Source organism: Prunus mume, linkage group LG4, assembly GCF_029339155.1.
Source record: "Prunus mume cultivar Tortuosa linkage group LG4, ASM2933915v1, whole genome shotgun sequence".
NCBI classification, from domain to species: Eukaryota; Viridiplantae; Streptophyta; class Magnoliopsida; order Rosales; family Rosaceae; genus Prunus; species Prunus mume.
In genome coordinates this window covers 7,910,246-7,926,053 of record NC_142701.1, presented here as the reverse complement: position 1 = coordinate 7,926,053, position 15,808 = coordinate 7,910,246, and the positions used below count along the sequence as shown (strand labels likewise).

The following is a 15,808-nucleotide window of genomic DNA, read 5'->3' as shown; positions in this document are numbered from 1 at the left end:
AAAATAAAAATATATATGAGGCGTACTGTGGGATCTGAAAAGGTTCAAAATTGCAGGGCATAATAGAGCGAGAGAAAGCTATAGAGAGAAAGATGTCTTCCGGTGCTCGGGAGAGAGATAAGGTGTTTGTGGAGCACTGTAAGGGCGCAAATGGCCTTGACAAGGTCGTTCTCAGAGAGGTTCGAGGCTCTTCCGCTGAGGTACCAACCCTTCTCTTTCTCCGATTTTTTTCATTTCCTTCTCAACATTTTTGTTAATAATGTTCATTATTCTGATTCTAATTTTCATTTTTCCGTAAACATCAGTTTCATTGAGTTCTTTCATTGTTGATTAATTCATTATCATTTCTATATAGAATACTTCTGCATTCTGTTTTTGTTAGAAACTTAAAATGGCACAGAATCTTGAAACCAAATTGTGATAGATACATGCGCTGTCCTCGAATTTTCAATTTTAATTCATGTACTATATAAAATTCTACTTGATTTAATTATTTATATATTTTTACTTTTTGGATGTCCTTAGATATAGGATGAGCTTTGTATACAAGTATGGAATTGCAATTTGTTTAGTTCAACAACAACGGATAGAATCGTTGCTTACTGAAAATTTTTATTGCTTGAATCCTGTCATTGAAAGGAAGAAATAGAAAACAAAAAAAATATATCAATGCAATTTCAACCCAGGTAATGTTTGATTATCTTTAGCTTTTTTCTTGCTTTTTTCGGTGTACAACATTATCGACATACCTTTTCCTTTGGTGGAGCTTTAATTTCTTGAATATCTTATTAGTTTCGAAAGGTAATTGTTGTTTGGAGGGGCAGGCGGTTGCTCTAATCGTCTTGTTCCACATATTTGGGCTTTCAGAGTGTATAGTGGATTTGATTCCAGTCCATTTGTGATGCTAAGTACATCTTAGTATTGGCTGTGTGCTACTTTGAGTGTGCGACCATTTTACAAAAGTTTAGTTGGATAACATTCCTCCCCTGAGGTTCTTTTTTTTGGAACATTGGTGGGTCAAATGAGTCAGAATACTGCTTCTGGGTTCAATTTTTAGTGTCCTCAATGGACAAAGAGATTTGAAGCATGTGTCCTTTGTAAGGGATAGATTCAATTTATGGTGATTAAATGTGCTATTATTGGTCGGTAAATGGGTTATGGGATTTGGTCGAATGTCGCATTAGCTGTGCTGCAGTGGGTATACGAATACATGTGATCTATTCAATAGTAAGAGTGTGGATTGTCAATTACTTTTATTCTATTTTATTATATTTCATAACTCTCATAGTTATAAACATATGTAAACAAGTTCATGTGCCTTTTACCTATGTGAACTCTTAACACCTTGGCTCCTCTTTATTTTAACTTTGCTACAGAAGATGAAAATGTTCTGGCTTTTGCACTTTGTATATGTTCCCACGCTAAACACTAATCTGTTTCCTGTTATATGTCATAGATCTCATAGTACAAAAAGTTCTTTGAAAGTTTGTGTGCCATTAACCTATGTTAACTCTACAACCTTATGGTAGAGAATGCCATTGGAATTTTAAGTTTACCGCAGAATATGGAACTTTTCTGGACTACTATGCTTTGTGTGTGTGTTTGGATGCGACTCGAGAGTGTGCGAGCATGTGTAGTGTTTAGTATAGATTTGCTAAAGCATTTGAGTGCATTCCACATTCTTCTTTGACAAAGTTTCCGTGTGTAATAATTCATTTTTTAAAAGAAAATCTATGGTCTTAGATTGATGTGGTTGTCAACTTGACTGTATTCCTTGTTCAATCTCATGAATTCTGCCTGTATGGCGTTAACTTGAGTGTTCCTCTATATTTCATGCATGAGTCGTCAAGTCTGACATCTAAGACTAATTCTTAGATTACTAATGAATATTTTTTGTACTTTTGAAACAGGTGTCTTTGTATGGCGGTCAAGTTACATCATGGAAAAATGAATATGGGGAAGAGTTGCTTTTTGTTAGTAGCAAGGTATCACATTTTGGTAGAGATGTTGCACGGAAGTTGTTTATCTTTACATAACTGATAACTTTTCTTGAAGTTACTTCTAGTTATTCATATGCTATTGATTGGTTTTCAGTTACACGAGGGACTAGGAAAACAAAACGTGCATGTTAGATATTATTCGCACAAGCGCAAGTTACATTTCAGCTGTTACTTATTGTGAGAAAACTATTTAAATGAGATAAGTATATTGTCACAGATGTTATTAAACAGTCAAGTCATTTTGCAGAGTGCAACCCATTTTCATGCAAAACACCCAATAAACCTCTTGGAGAGATCAATGCCATAGTTATAGCTTGAACCTGATAACCCACTTTTAAGAAGTGCTCTTTCAGCCTTTTTGTAGAACGCAAACTTGATGTAGCTTGACCTGTCATTCTATTGATGATTTCAAACTTCTTTCTTTATTATGTCCCAAATGAATTTAGAAAAAATTTAAATGTGGACAGCTAATTAAAATTGTATGGGGAATCTTGCTTAGTAACCCTGTTGCATTCGTAGCTCCGTGGCTGGCTTTAAAGCTTAGAGAGGACATAGAACTAAAAGGAACAAACTCAGATGATGGATATTAGGAGAATGATTGTTGAGGAACACATGGATGAGATGACATAATCTGATCTTTGTTAGGCCTTAAGATTGTTTCAGTATGTGTTCCCCCTCCTTTTCTAAAATGTATGCATGTTTCTTGCAGGCTACTTTTAAGTCCCCTAAGGCTATCCTTGGAGGAATTCCAATCTGCTTTCCGCAAGTAGGAGTTTCTCATCTTTTAACTTCTGTTTTATTTGCTTTGGTTAGTATTTTTATTTTTTTAAAATTTAAATAATAATTAGTTGGCACATGCAGTTTGGAAGTCATGGTTCTCTTGAACAACATGGATTTGCAAGGAATAGGTTTTGGAGTATTGATCATGATCCCCCTCCATTTCCAACAAATAGCGGCAACAAGGCTTTTATTGATTTAATCCTTAAACCCTCCGAAGAGGATTCAAAGATCTGGTCGCACAGGTAGTGGACTTAAATTTGATAATTACATGTTTAATTCAGCTAAGGTAGCATGTAATTGCTTCCATGGTGGCTGGAACAGGAAAATTCCAGATCTGTGCTTCTGTTTATACACACATACATGCACAGACATATCATAGAACGTCATATGTGATTATAGTGTTATAATTTTGCACAATCAGTTAATCAGAATGCAATTCTATGCTCTACGAAGTGTTAGATTTCAAATATGTCAGTTCTTAATCATTTTTGTTTTTTGTTTTTGCTTTAATGTATGTTTGTTGCAATCCCATGGTTCTCTGTTTGCTCGGTCAAGTAATGATGTAATAGCAATCACTTGCAGATATGAATTTCGCCTTAGGGTTACTCTGGGACCAGGAGGGGATTTGATGTTGACTTCCCGCATCCGAAATACAAACACTGATGGAAAGTCGTTTACATTCACATTTGCTTATCACACCTATCTTTTCGTAACTGATATCAGGTTTAGTGATGCAATTTCTTGCTATTGTTTTGAATTCTTTATAATCAAATTCATGTTTCCTGGGCAGCTGTATTTGACTGGAAAGCATCATAAACATATGCTATTATTGTGCCTTTGCCGTTATTTAACCAGTATTAGTTCAGCCATATATTTATTAAAAACACCAGGTTATAATTCCTTTCAGAATCCGGTTGTGAAAATGGAATGGTAAAATGATATTCTAGGGTAACATTCGTCAGATTTTGTTTAGTTCTGATCTGCATTGTATGCCATTTCTAGCATTATAAGAAATAGTCTAGTAGACAATTAAACTAAATAAATTATCTTTTAATATTTTTTTTGAAGGGGCAATAACACATCCCACATTCTAGCTGTGATATTTAAATGTGATCAGAAGTTTTAGTTAAATACATAATGGAGATCCCTGTAGAATCCATTGCTGGAAAGTGTTCCTTTTGTGTGGTTTGCACATTAACTGTCATGTTGCCTTTGTTTAGTGAAGTGCGAGTGGAAGGACTAGAGACACTGGATTATCTGGACAACTTGAAGGGTAGAGAACGATTTACTGAGCAAGGGGATGCGATAACATTCGAGTCAGAAGTTAGTGTTTGTCCTTATCCAGATGCATTGTATTTTTGACACTGTTGTTTTGGTTCTTATATATATGTTTATTTGTTATTAAATGATACTTTCATTGTCAAGGTGGACAAAATTTATCTGAGTACGCCTACAAAAATTGCTATTCTGGACCATGAGAGGAAGAGAACATTTGTGTTACGGAAGGATGGACTTCCAGATGCTGGTGAGTTTTTGTTCATTCATTTTTCTTTGCTAGAAAACTATATTATGTTGAGAAACTTATCAAAGAAAATAAAGGCTGTACTTTGATGAAGGTGTATAGGGTTTAGACAAGCTGTTATGATAATTGTAAACATTAAAAGAATTAACAAAGAACCAATCTGTCTTTTATTATTTTGTTAAGTGAATGCTACTGTTTATTTAACTATGGCTGGATACCAAGTCAATTGAGCGAACATAGAAGTTTCTGCATGTTTCGTGTAAGTGCTTATGGCATACAAAACAAAACTTGCCCTTAGTGTTTATCAGATGGTCCTTTTCCATTGCAGTGGTCTGGAATCCGTGGGATAAGAAAGCAAAGGCAATTTCTGATTTTGGGGATGATGAGTACAAGCATATGCTCTGTGTTGAGGCTGCTTGTGTGGAGAAGCCTATTACTTTGAAACCTGGTGAAGAATGGAGGGGAAGGCAGGAACTGTCTGCTGTCCCTTCCAGTTACTGCAGCGGACAGCTTGACCCACGTAAGGTACTGCAAGGCAGTTAAGTGATCAGCCATTTTGATGCATCTCTTGTACAGGTAGTTTACTACACCTACCCAATGTTTAAGTTTTTTGATACATTAGCAAGTTCTAAATTTCTATAACATAATACAATTTCTGCTAGACCCCTTTAAGACTTGTTCTATAGTTTACTTTATTTGGAAATTATAAATGCATTTGGTTTGAAAAGCGGGATTAGGTCATCTTTAATTTGAGGGAGGAAAAGGGTTGTAGATTGTTATTCTTGCTCAATCTGCAGCTGAGGTATATAAAGTAGGCATTTTAGAAATCCCCCACCGCCCCCAATGGTCATGCCCTATACTATAAAAGGCCGTACATTGGTTTTATTTATTTTTTCTTATGAGTTGGATTTCAGCTTCTTTTCTTTTTTCTTTCTTTTTTATAAAAAATAAAAAATAAAAAACTCTTTCCACAATAGTTGTCTATACGAAAATTTTTAATTTTGCCTGCAAGCTTCTTAATTTGCTTGTTTTTTTTTTTTTTCCTTCTTTTGTTTCCATTTGTGATGGAAGTGGTGATGATGACTATAATGAATGCATTGCAGGCACACTATGCATTCTAGATTTGGCAGGCTTTTTGTTGGATGACAGATTCAGTAAGCAGAATTGTCTATAATGATTTCATTGGACATTTGATTGAGGAAAGACGACAGAAGAAGGCAGTCAAAGAAAAGTTAGTTAATATTTTGTACATCTATAGGGACTTAATACCGAAGAAATGAAAAGAAGAAAACTGAAGGCCTTTTGGTACCCCCTTCGTTTTCTGGCCCCTTTTAATCTTCCCTCTCTTAAACTGTTCTCTGATACAATTGTATTCTTTCCTGTTAATGAGTATTCTTTGCCCTCGTCTAAGGATGACTCTTGTAATTCTCTGGTTTATATTTGGAACGTAATGTTACCAAGCACCCGGTGGATGGAGTCATTTCCAAGATTTTAACACCAAGATTTAGTTTGTTTTGCAAGTAATATTTCTGCAGTGTAGTTCTTTTTGGTTTCTTGAAAGGAAAATTTCGTTTTTGTTACAATACCCACCATGTTATAAAAATAAAATAATCGGAGTATGAAAACTACCACTAAATATTGGGAGTGGTATTATATTTGCTCTTCTAATGTTTACATTGACAGAATTCTCTCAAATAGAACTCTCTTAACACTTAGGTTTCACTCTCCTTTCCTCGCACTCTTCCTTTCTTCGCTTCCTTTCTTTCCTCTCTTCTCCGTTGGTGTGTTTTGCTAAGCAATGGGAAGCCTATTTATAGGCAAATTAGATGGCTTCCAACATCATCATTAAGCTCCAACATCATTGTTAAGCTTTTTGAATATTATTTCATTCTTTTCTTTATGTGAGTTCCACCACTTTCTTTACAACACACCAAAATCCCCAATTCAGTACACCCCTCATATGTAGCAATGGTGCTCGTCTTTTACTTTACCTGAATTTTAGGTAACACATTTTGTAGCATGTGTAATTATATACATATTAGTAAGGATACGTAATTTTATATATCTCCATTTATTTCTGTTTTCATCATTTTTATTTCATGGATTGTATCCTATTAATAAGATAAGTTAGCAGCATAACATGTTCTTCATTTTTTACCTTTTGGAAAAATTGTGATTTCTTAAATGCGTTTTTACCACATACACTCGTCGAAGAAGATGGTTTGATTGTTTTTGACGATTTTTTTTTATTGTTGCAAATGTGGTAGGAGTAGTATTATTCTAATTTCAAACCTCATTACACATGGTGCAAGTCAAACTCAGTTAAGAAATTCAGAACCACCAACTTATATTATTTATATTTACAAATGATAATGGGTCAAAATGAGCTCTCTATATATATGGAGGCTCTTCCGAATTATCTGGCTTTTCTTTTTCTGATTTTCATGGAAAAACATTATTTATATTTACAAATGATCACTTGGGTAATCTCTGATAGTACTAATTTACACACAATAAAGGTAAAAATAGATACACAATTTCACCTTTTATCACTGTGTAGTTTTGACACCTGCAACAGCTTGTGTACCATACGCCACTGTAAGTCTTGGAGCAATTTGACAGTAAAAATATGATGCCAAATGTCTTTTTTTTTTTTTTTCTTTTTTTTTCGGGGACAGCAGCAACACATTATTAATTGTCACTATTTTTATAGTATCTGACTGTTTAATTTCATGCATGATTTGAAGAGAGTGGTGAGGGTTTACTATTGTTGCTAGAAAATTCAAAAACTCTCCAGAAGGGTCTTTGTTTGCGTTTGGAATTGTGACTTGTCAGCTCAGTGTCTCTGCTCAGCATCTGCCACATCACCTGCACATCTTGATATCCACAGGTTTGTACATCGTCATGAAGCTTCAAAAGGCCAGCACCTGCTCCAAAACAAGACTTGTGAGATGAGATGCGATTCTAAACCAAATACAAGTATCCGAAGAAAAGTGTCCCTTCTTAGCCAAAGAGTTATAGCAACCACAGATTAGTTTCTTGATAAGTATTCTAAATCGTTCGTGTTTTGATATGTACAGTTTAAGAACTTTGGTGAAAGGGAAGCGGATTCACTGTCTTGACCAACTGATTTAACCCACATGGACTGTTATTAAAAAAAGTTAGAATAGATTCTAGAAAATCAACTTAATTGAACCCATGTTAGCCATTAATTTATTGACCAACCAAAGAAATAATGTGACACTTATCATAATGATGTCCCAGGTAGTTGGGATATCATGTGATATATCTGATACAAGATGCTTCCAAGTGCCAGAGATGTTAGTGGTTCAAACAACATCATCAACCGTCGACAATGATAGTTTTTTGGTGTGGAAAATTTCATGCTCAAGATATAGTGATTAGAATAATATGTTGAGGTTGTTGTCAGGCCACTATTTTAGTGATCTGGTCGACATCAAGTTGCATCAATAAAGATGTTGATCCTATCTCTTTAAACCCCTCAGCTTTCGACCCAAAGACAAAACAGAAGATTGGTGACTACTTTGTAAAATAGAAATTGGATGGTCCCTAAAGTAGGTTCATCAATTCTTTTTTTTTTTATAAATTTTTTATACAAGAGAGAGATATTGAGAAAGAGAGAAATCGAACCTAAGATCTCAGATACAGGGGTAAATGATTTTAATCACTTTCGCTACAAACCCCTTGTCCATCAATTTGAATGGCAGGAGTTAATCACTAATTAGGAAATTCCGTACAATCACACACACTTCGGCCTGCCTTAATTTACTCTAGTGGATAGCGCACCAGCAATGGGATCTTTCAATAATCCATGTGCCAATCTTCTTTTTCTTTTGGGCCTATTTGCAAGAAATTACAGAAAAGAACAAAGAAAACAAAACAAAAAAACCTCTGTTTTTATAACTATTTGAAAGGTTTGGTTGAATTCATCATTGGTTGTGGTGGTGGTGGTGGTGGAAAGAAACTCCTCACATGATGGAATCAAAGCTTGTTTTCTCAAATGGCAAGGTATATTAAACTTGGATAAATTATCAGTTATTTTAAATTTATAATAGTAAATCTAAAAAAATACTGTAACCATGGCTCATAATTAGGCAAAAAAAGAAATGCATGAAAAAGTGGCCTATATATCTACGTGTGTAAGGTGTCGATAACCGTTGACTAATGTGAATTGTATAGTCTTTTTATGTTAATCGCATATCAATCAACAATTCAAAGTCGTTTAGAAAATGATGAATTTGCATCTACAATAATTCAATGAATCCTGCGCCTAGCAAACAAATTACGCCAACTTCAACTTGTAAGCATTCACTAGAGAATTGTGGAGGTTTGGTAAGAAACAACTTGATGAGTGGGGAGGCCAATGATGATGTGAGCTCAAATGAAAAAGCAGCACATCACAAGATAATACTATTGTTTTTTTTTGTTTTTGGCAAAATGAATTAAAAGTAATCTCCAATAACCAGCACCACTAAATTAATTATTTTTCTGTGAGCCCCCTTAATTAATTATTAAAAATTAGAGGGGTAAAAAAAAAAAGCCACACTCGTACTTTTTAGGTATGACTCATGAGTCTTCAAATTTATTTAATCTTGCAAGACTTTTCTCATGCAGGGTCATCAATCGGCAGTTGGGATTAAATATTTTCAAACGAAACCGATCGTTGATTTTGACTTTTTTTTTTTTTTGGTTACAGACAAATTCAATTACTCAAGCACCGACAATATTGATAAAATATACATGTTTAGATAAATTTGACCTTGTAGTAAAATAAAAGGAGATGCAAATTGTAAAATCGGTTGCTTGTAAGGGTAAACTACATATGTTTTAAAAAATGTATAAAGAAAACAGGGAGGGAAAAGATATATCAGTTCAAGTCGGATCAAAGAAAACGACTTTAGTTTTGAATGAGGGAAATCAAAGATTGAAGTATGAAAACTGTTATGTGGCTAATGATGTACAAGTGTTGTTAAAATAATTCTAAATATGGGTGATACAGAAAGGGACCACAACTCCAGAAGTAGGGAATGATATGTGGTGGCTGGAGATCATGGGGGAGAGAGAGAGAGAGAGAGAGAGAGAGAGGTGGGATCTAGCCTATTAAAAAAAAATTATATAAATAAAAAAAACCATTTAATGATGTAGCAAAAATTTTATTAAAAAAATGCAGCACTGAATCACTGATGGATCAACATTGGAGAGCTTGTTTAATCACAAAGAAAGGAAGAGTTATTGATAGGGAGAAATGAAACTAAAACTTTGCTTCTTAATGAAAACAAATAGAGATTAAATTATGTTGTATGTATTTTCTCCGGACGTTCGGATGTTATTATCGAGAAAATGGCATGGCATGTATAAAAGAAATAACAAAATAAATAAAAACAGAGATTATATATATGGAGCAGAAGAAAAAGAAAAAATTGTGAACTGACCATTTTTGCGAGCTTTGATGCGAGCAGAGACAGTAAGCCAGACGCGGCGGACAGGGAAGATCATCTTGTGCCAAAAATCCATCAACCTTTCTTTGATAACTTTTACTTTCTTTCTGCCTTTGATTTTTTTCTTGTTATACCCCCCACCACCACTACTCACTCTAATCGCTATGCTCCTTTGCCCTGCCAGACCTGCACCCTTCTCTCTTTCACACATACACTCTGATGATCTCTCTCCCTCTCTCACTTGCTACATATACCCACGTAATTTCTTGCAGATGGAGAAATGGTTTTAGAGAGACTCAGAGAGAGAGAGAGAGAGAGAGCGCGCTCTGGAAGAAAATCACAGTGGAGGCTGCCTGCCCCCCGGTTTGTCTGTTATAAGCTTAATAAGTGCCACCGACACTTGCTCTCTCTCTCTCTCTCTCTCTCTCTCTCTCTCTCTCTCTGTGTTTATTATATTCTTTATTTGCAAAACCCTACTTTACAAGACTTTTTTAAAAGTATGTATGGATGTACATGTATGGACGGACACATCTAATCTGGTTTTACTGTTCGTTCAGTTTTCTTCACGGCGTACGTCTTCTTAAATTATGTGAAAGTTGAAAATGACCTTATCCAATTGAATTGGGTAATTAAAAAAAATAAGAAGAGGGAACTAAGAAATAGACATGCATTACCTCTCTGTCTCTTCTTTGTATGAAAGGGTATTAAGATTTTTACTTGCAGGAAGCAGTTGTAATTATAATGTTCTGGCCATGGGGGAAGATTGAAACTAGAGAGTTTTAAAAAAATTAATTTTGGTTGGAGAGAAAAGAGAGAAGCTTTATGTAATGGTTGCTTGCATATCGATACTTTGTTTATATAATTAATAATTATAATTATACCATAATTAGAATCACAACCGTTTTTTTCTTTTGTTGAGAAATTCTATGATTGCATTCATGATTCAGTCAAAAAAATCACTTGTTAGTCATGAATACAAACGAACCATAAAAGGTCAATCGCAACTGCTTTGAGTGCTCTTGTTGAATAATTCACTCTGGTTTTAGTGGCTGCAAAGAAAGAAGGGTTTCATGGCAATAATTGTAGCCACTAGACTAACTCAAAATGATGGATAATATGTGGATTCAATTAACAATTAAGCTCCATAAACTACTACTAAACTAAACCCAAAATTATTTTTCATCTAAAAAAAGCCCTAAACGTTAATTACCAATATTCTTATATTTAATTGCCAATTATTAATGGCCATAACCGTGGGTGGGAGCAGCAGCCCAGAAAGGCAAAGCCAATTGTTTGGCCCCCTCTTATTCTTATTGATCACATCCAATCCAAGAAGGATGCGAGAGGCCAACCAATGGTGGCAGTTTATAGTAATTTTATGCACTAGTCAACTTGTATACGTAAGAGTAAACTTGTAAAAATATATTATAAAACCTGGGTGTGAGGAAATGGAGGTGGCAATAGCATAGCATATATCATTTCATTCTAAAAATTAAATAAGTTTATCACATAATGATTCTTTAATTTCGGTATTTGGATGTTAGTTATACGAAAACTCCACGATTTTTTTATTATTTAATTTTACCAATAGTGGGGGAGGGGGAAGGGGTGCAAAATCACACCCATTTTACAATGTCAGGCCTCGAACTCAGGATCAGTTGGATGAAGACAAAACTCCTTATCACTGCACTAGTAGGACACCAACTACTTCATACTTTTTATTAAGGAGTTACAATAGTTAATCTTACTAATGATAGGAAATGGTCACTTATCAGTTATATTGTTATTAGGCAATAACTCCATATTTATGTTTATAATAATGACTTGTTGTAACGGTATATTGTATAATAATCATATGAATCAATATAAGGGAAGATCAAGTTCTACACTTTTATTGATACAAGTATTGTTGTAACATAATAACACTTCCTTAAGAATGTTTTAAATTCAAATGAACTTCAATTAAGAAAAAGAAATCTTCTCTACCATAGAAAAGTGTTAGGCGGAATCAAAGCTAGAGTTGATCAACGATTATGAAAAGCACGTTCTGCATTTATCTCACATCAAACACTAGACTTTAAGTGCATGAATCACACTCTTAACTACTTAAACTACAAATACGCTACACGAGATCACCTGTGCGTGTTTGTTACTTCTCTAGATAATGCCTGGATTGTTAGGTACACATGTTTTGTAAAGTTCTAATCCTATGGTTTTAGAATCCATACTAGTACCAAGTTGAACGGCTGACCAGAAGAATACATCGTTGAATGGGAATATAACACGTGTTACAATTCTACCATGTTCTTGGACTTTTTGTGTTTAATCTTTTTGTAAGTTTCATCATTTCTGTTTTGTCGGAGTCTATATGTGGTTCTTTTTCTTCTTCTTGTGAACAGAAAGTCCAATAAAATCCGTGGGGAGGGCGGTTTGATTGTTTGAATTTATATGAACAACTTTTTGCCTAATTTTTTTTGTGTAAATTAGCAGTATTAAAATTCAATGAGAAATTCTGAATTCCGATAGAGTTCTTTGACTTTGTTAAGCTTGCTGTAAGTTCAATGGTGTCGGCAAGCTCGCTTCTCCACGTGTTCAATATTGTATGGCGCAAAACGTTTGGTTATTAAGCGTGCTCAAAGCTTTTTGAGAGTACCAATGATAACATAACACGTCACCATCTTAATATGACCGTTATATCATTACGCAGTGTTACCGATTAGTTGATATGTCATACAGATTAGTTGATATGTCATAGATTTAGGGTATATTATTAAATATTAATATATAAATACTCATAATATAATATAAGCAGATAGGTAAAATCATGTTAGATGAAGATTGGTAAAATCATGTTGGATGAAGAACATGCAATCGTTAAGCTTCCCACGTGGGTAAACTAACTCTATACTATGAAAAAAGTTGAGGACATTGTCTCGTTGTAGCCAGCTCAATAACACCCTACACATGAAAATCAACCTCGACCTTGACCCTCAAGCTCTGAGATATCATAATTAAACACAAAATAGCAATGTTCTATTCAATTTTAATGAAATCTAATATAATTTATTATATTAAGAACAATCCAATCATGCTCATCAAACGATATACATATACTAGAATGATACATTTATATACTGTAAATGAGAATCATATATACATTCAAACATGACATTGTGCCAATTTAGTTATCCTAATTTATAATGCGCAATATTAAACACTAGATTGAATAAGAAATAGCATACGAAAGACCTAGTGACAAGGAAGATTGGGACTTTCACTTGTCTAAAATCTTATTCTTCGAGGTTAGGTATATATATATATATATATATATGGTGATAATAATGAAATTAAAAGGAACAATACCTTTAAGTTGTAGTATATATTTGTATGTGCATTGTAACTTTAGCTAACTCACACGAAGACAATAATTTAATCCTGTATTTTCAAGTTAAAAATATATGAACCAAAGTATTGGTGAGTACTACTTCCATGTCCCAAAAGAAACATCTCAAGCTTGACCCAAAAATTAGGTGTGATAGATTGTCAATAGGCCTTCAAATGCTAACCCTACGATTACTGGGTAGAAAAATTCCAAGTCGATACCTTTTTCTATATATAAAGTCAAGAGAAAATAAACTAAACCAATAGTTAGTTAGGCATCTCCCTATCAGAATTGAATGCTAATAATCTTCGCATCCACAAATAAGGCACTCTTTTATTACATTTTCAATGTATTAAAGAGTTCAATCCAAAACTTTCTCTTTAACTTGAAGACAATGATAAAGCCATTTGTTATGTACTACGAAAGCGACTGATTGTATACAAATAATTGAGGCTTGGCAGATGTTCTTAATGCTTCTCTATCTCACTGGTCACTAGTGTCCCTAAGGAAGACAACAATGATGGAATTTTGAAATTTTAATGAGTGGAGGAAGCTTTGAGAGTGTGGCTCTCCACATCGTCTCGCCACTTAGGTATTCATCTTTCGATAATTAATTATTTAGTTGGTCTTTGGGGAAAAACACTATTACTGGGGATGATTTTACTCATATTCACCGCACAGCTAATAGTGTGACAAATCACCTTGCAAGATTTTCTTTGAACATTAGACCCTCCAACTATCATTAATGTGTACTTTTTGAGGATTTGTAGTTCCCTCTAATCACTTCTTAGTGGAGAGAGTAAGTTACTTGGTTAGACCGATGATGATCAATCCCTCATGTATAGAGATGTTCGCACAATCCTCTTCGTCTGTGCTTATCTGTTTCGAATTGTACTTCTTTCCTCAATTATATCATATCGTCTGTTTTTAAAATAATAATGATAATAATAATAAAAACAAAAGCGTGGAGCCTCGTTTTGTAGGACAATTTTGCAACAACAACAATAAAAAGATGAGAATCATGCTATATACTCTGAGAACTGATATTGTATGTATTTTGCCTACGCAAAAAGGATGATGAAGCATCTTCCATGTCGTGAATGGTGTTGAAAATTTGAAATTTCGACACCATCATGAAACTTTCCTTATTGAGTTTATTCTTGAATTAAATAATGTCAAAACAAAATTGGGGAGCATATGGAAGGAGATAAAGGTCTCTTGTCAAGTATGCGATATTATGTTAGCATCAAAGACAATGAGCTCACAAGTGATGCCTTCCCAACCAATCATATCATTTTTTTTTCTTTATCAAAGGCATCCATGCTTTAACACAAAGCCAATGAGACAAGATAGCACAATTAGTGCTATTGTGCATCTTCTTTTAGCATTTGCAAGCGACTTTACAATGTAAAGCACCAACCCTTAGACACATAAAATTGGCAGTTAAGATAGTCTTTTGCATGGTTTGCAAACAATGCTCGAGTTATCAAATTTACTTCCCAAAATATACGGGCTTAGCCAAGTTTGCTAGAATGGATGTGCTCTCTATTCTGCACCCGATTTCAAATTCCTCTCTCTTAAAAGATGCAATTGCTTTTATTATATAGAAATAACTTTCAGCTGTTTCATGTTTAAGCATTAGATTCCATGAATGCTTTCTTTTATTGATTATATGCGTAAAGAACCTGTGCGTGTGGCCCCCTTTTGCCTTTCAAGACTTTGCCCATTTAGCAAAATAAATAGTGAAGTAAAAAAAAAAAAAATGTTTAAAGCAGGATTTGAAATTTTTTTAATCAAAGTAGAGTTGGATAATCATGGAATTATGCTCTTGCCCTAAGAATTATTCACAAAGTCGTGAAAAATAAAGCAAATTCAACGAATGTTCATATTCCAAGTTAAGTTCATCCAGATGAATATTGGATAAAGCATTATCTATATAAACAGCTTAGGGTCCATAAATCATCTATCTCAGACGCAGATTGCTTTGTCCACAGAATTGTTGATGGTTGACCTTCGAAGCACATATTCTGTCTAAGATTTAGTGAGAGAAAAGTGGAGGTTCTTGTATGTTGTAAGATTGCTCTTTAATGCATGTGTTATATATAGCCAAAACTTCTGAAGAGAGATCCCTCTCCCTTTTAGAAAAGAAAGAACCACATTTTTGGAGCTTGGATGCATCTGGTGAGGGTCGGAGCTAGGATTTCATGTTTCGAGAGATAAATTATAAACAACAAGCTTAGTTGGATTGAATAAAAATAAATAAAATTAGAAGCTAGAAAAAGAAGGGGTCAATTTGAATTCCACGTGGCATTTGCTAAAGTGGTACAAGACACTACAGATATGTCATAGCTGAATCATTCGTTGAGCATTATCTTAGTGGCTGAGTAGCTTGTTCAGAGGGCTTGGAAGCCAATTAAGGCGTAGTGATTTCTCAAAATGTGATGGGTGATAATATCATAATATAATACAAATTGTTAAATCATTTTCTTTTCAATGAAAAGAAAGAATGTCTTAATCATCTGCTGCTATAAATTGTCACCATACTTTAGTGGATATACTTGCACTTCTGATCAAACCAGAAATATAAAAGAAAAACAATATTTCATCCAAATACGACGGAAAATATGGGTTTACCATTGGCGATAAACACACGCTCGTCGTTGGA

At 34.3% G+C, this 15,808-nt stretch overlaps 2 protein-coding genes across 3 annotated transcripts; one reads left to right on the top strand and one right to left on the bottom strand.

Annotated features, from left to right (window-relative positions):
- On the top strand, positions 1-5,797 carry LOC103328247 (putative glucose-6-phosphate 1-epimerase). Of its 2 annotated transcripts, none has more exons than XM_008230647.3 (9): positions 1-200; positions 1,911-1,985; positions 2,710-2,766; positions 2,862-3,022; positions 3,363-3,503; positions 4,001-4,103; positions 4,206-4,305; positions 4,631-4,878; positions 5,406-5,797. In XM_008230647.3, the coding sequence occupies exons 1-8, from the start codon at positions 93-95 to the stop codon at positions 4,843-4,845; spliced, it is 960 nt and encodes a 319-aa protein (XP_008228869.2). In that variant the 5' UTR covers positions 1-92; the 3' UTR covers positions 4,846-4,878; positions 5,406-5,797. The 2 variants fall into 2 exon arrangements, with proteins under 2 accessions (XP_008228869.2, XP_088906775.1); XM_089050649.1 differs by having other exon boundaries at positions 23-200; positions 2,849-3,022.
- Positions 5,798-6,624: 827 nt separating this feature from the next.
- Positions 6,625-10,118, bottom strand: LOC103328248 (elongation factor). Its single transcript, XM_089050650.1, has 2 exons — positions 9,756-10,118; positions 6,625-7,229 (listed from the first exon to the last, which is right to left on the bottom strand). Exons 1-2 carry the CDS (start codon positions 9,970-9,972, stop codon positions 7,033-7,035), a joined length of 414 nt encoding a protein of 137 aa, XP_088906776.1. The 5' UTR covers positions 9,973-10,118; the 3' UTR covers positions 6,625-7,032.
- Between the last annotated feature and the right edge of the window lie 5,690 nt (positions 10,119-15,808).

Bases quoted from the DNA above. Each gene is read 5' to 3' on its own strand.
- LOC103328247 (XM_008230647.3), top strand. From the start codon at position 93: ATGTCTTCCGGTGCTCGGGAGAGAGATAAGGTGTTTGTGGAGCACTGT. The intron at 2,767-2,861 runs GTAGGAGTTTCT...TGGCACATGCAG, and splicing joins TTCCAATCTGCTTTCCGCAA to TTTGGAAGTCATGGTTCTCT. The intron at 4,306-4,630 runs GTGAGTTTTTGT...TTTCCATTGCAG, and splicing joins GGATGGACTTCCAGATGCTG to TGGTCTGGAATCCGTGGGAT.
- LOC103328248 (XM_089050650.1), bottom strand. From the start codon at position 9,972: ATGTGTGAAAGAGAGAAGGGTGCAGGTCTGGCAGGGCAAAGGAGCATA. The intron at 7,230-9,755 runs GTCAGTTCACAA...GTTTTGGAGCAG, and splicing joins CATCAAAGCTCGCAAAAATG to GTGCTGGCCTTTTGAAGCTT.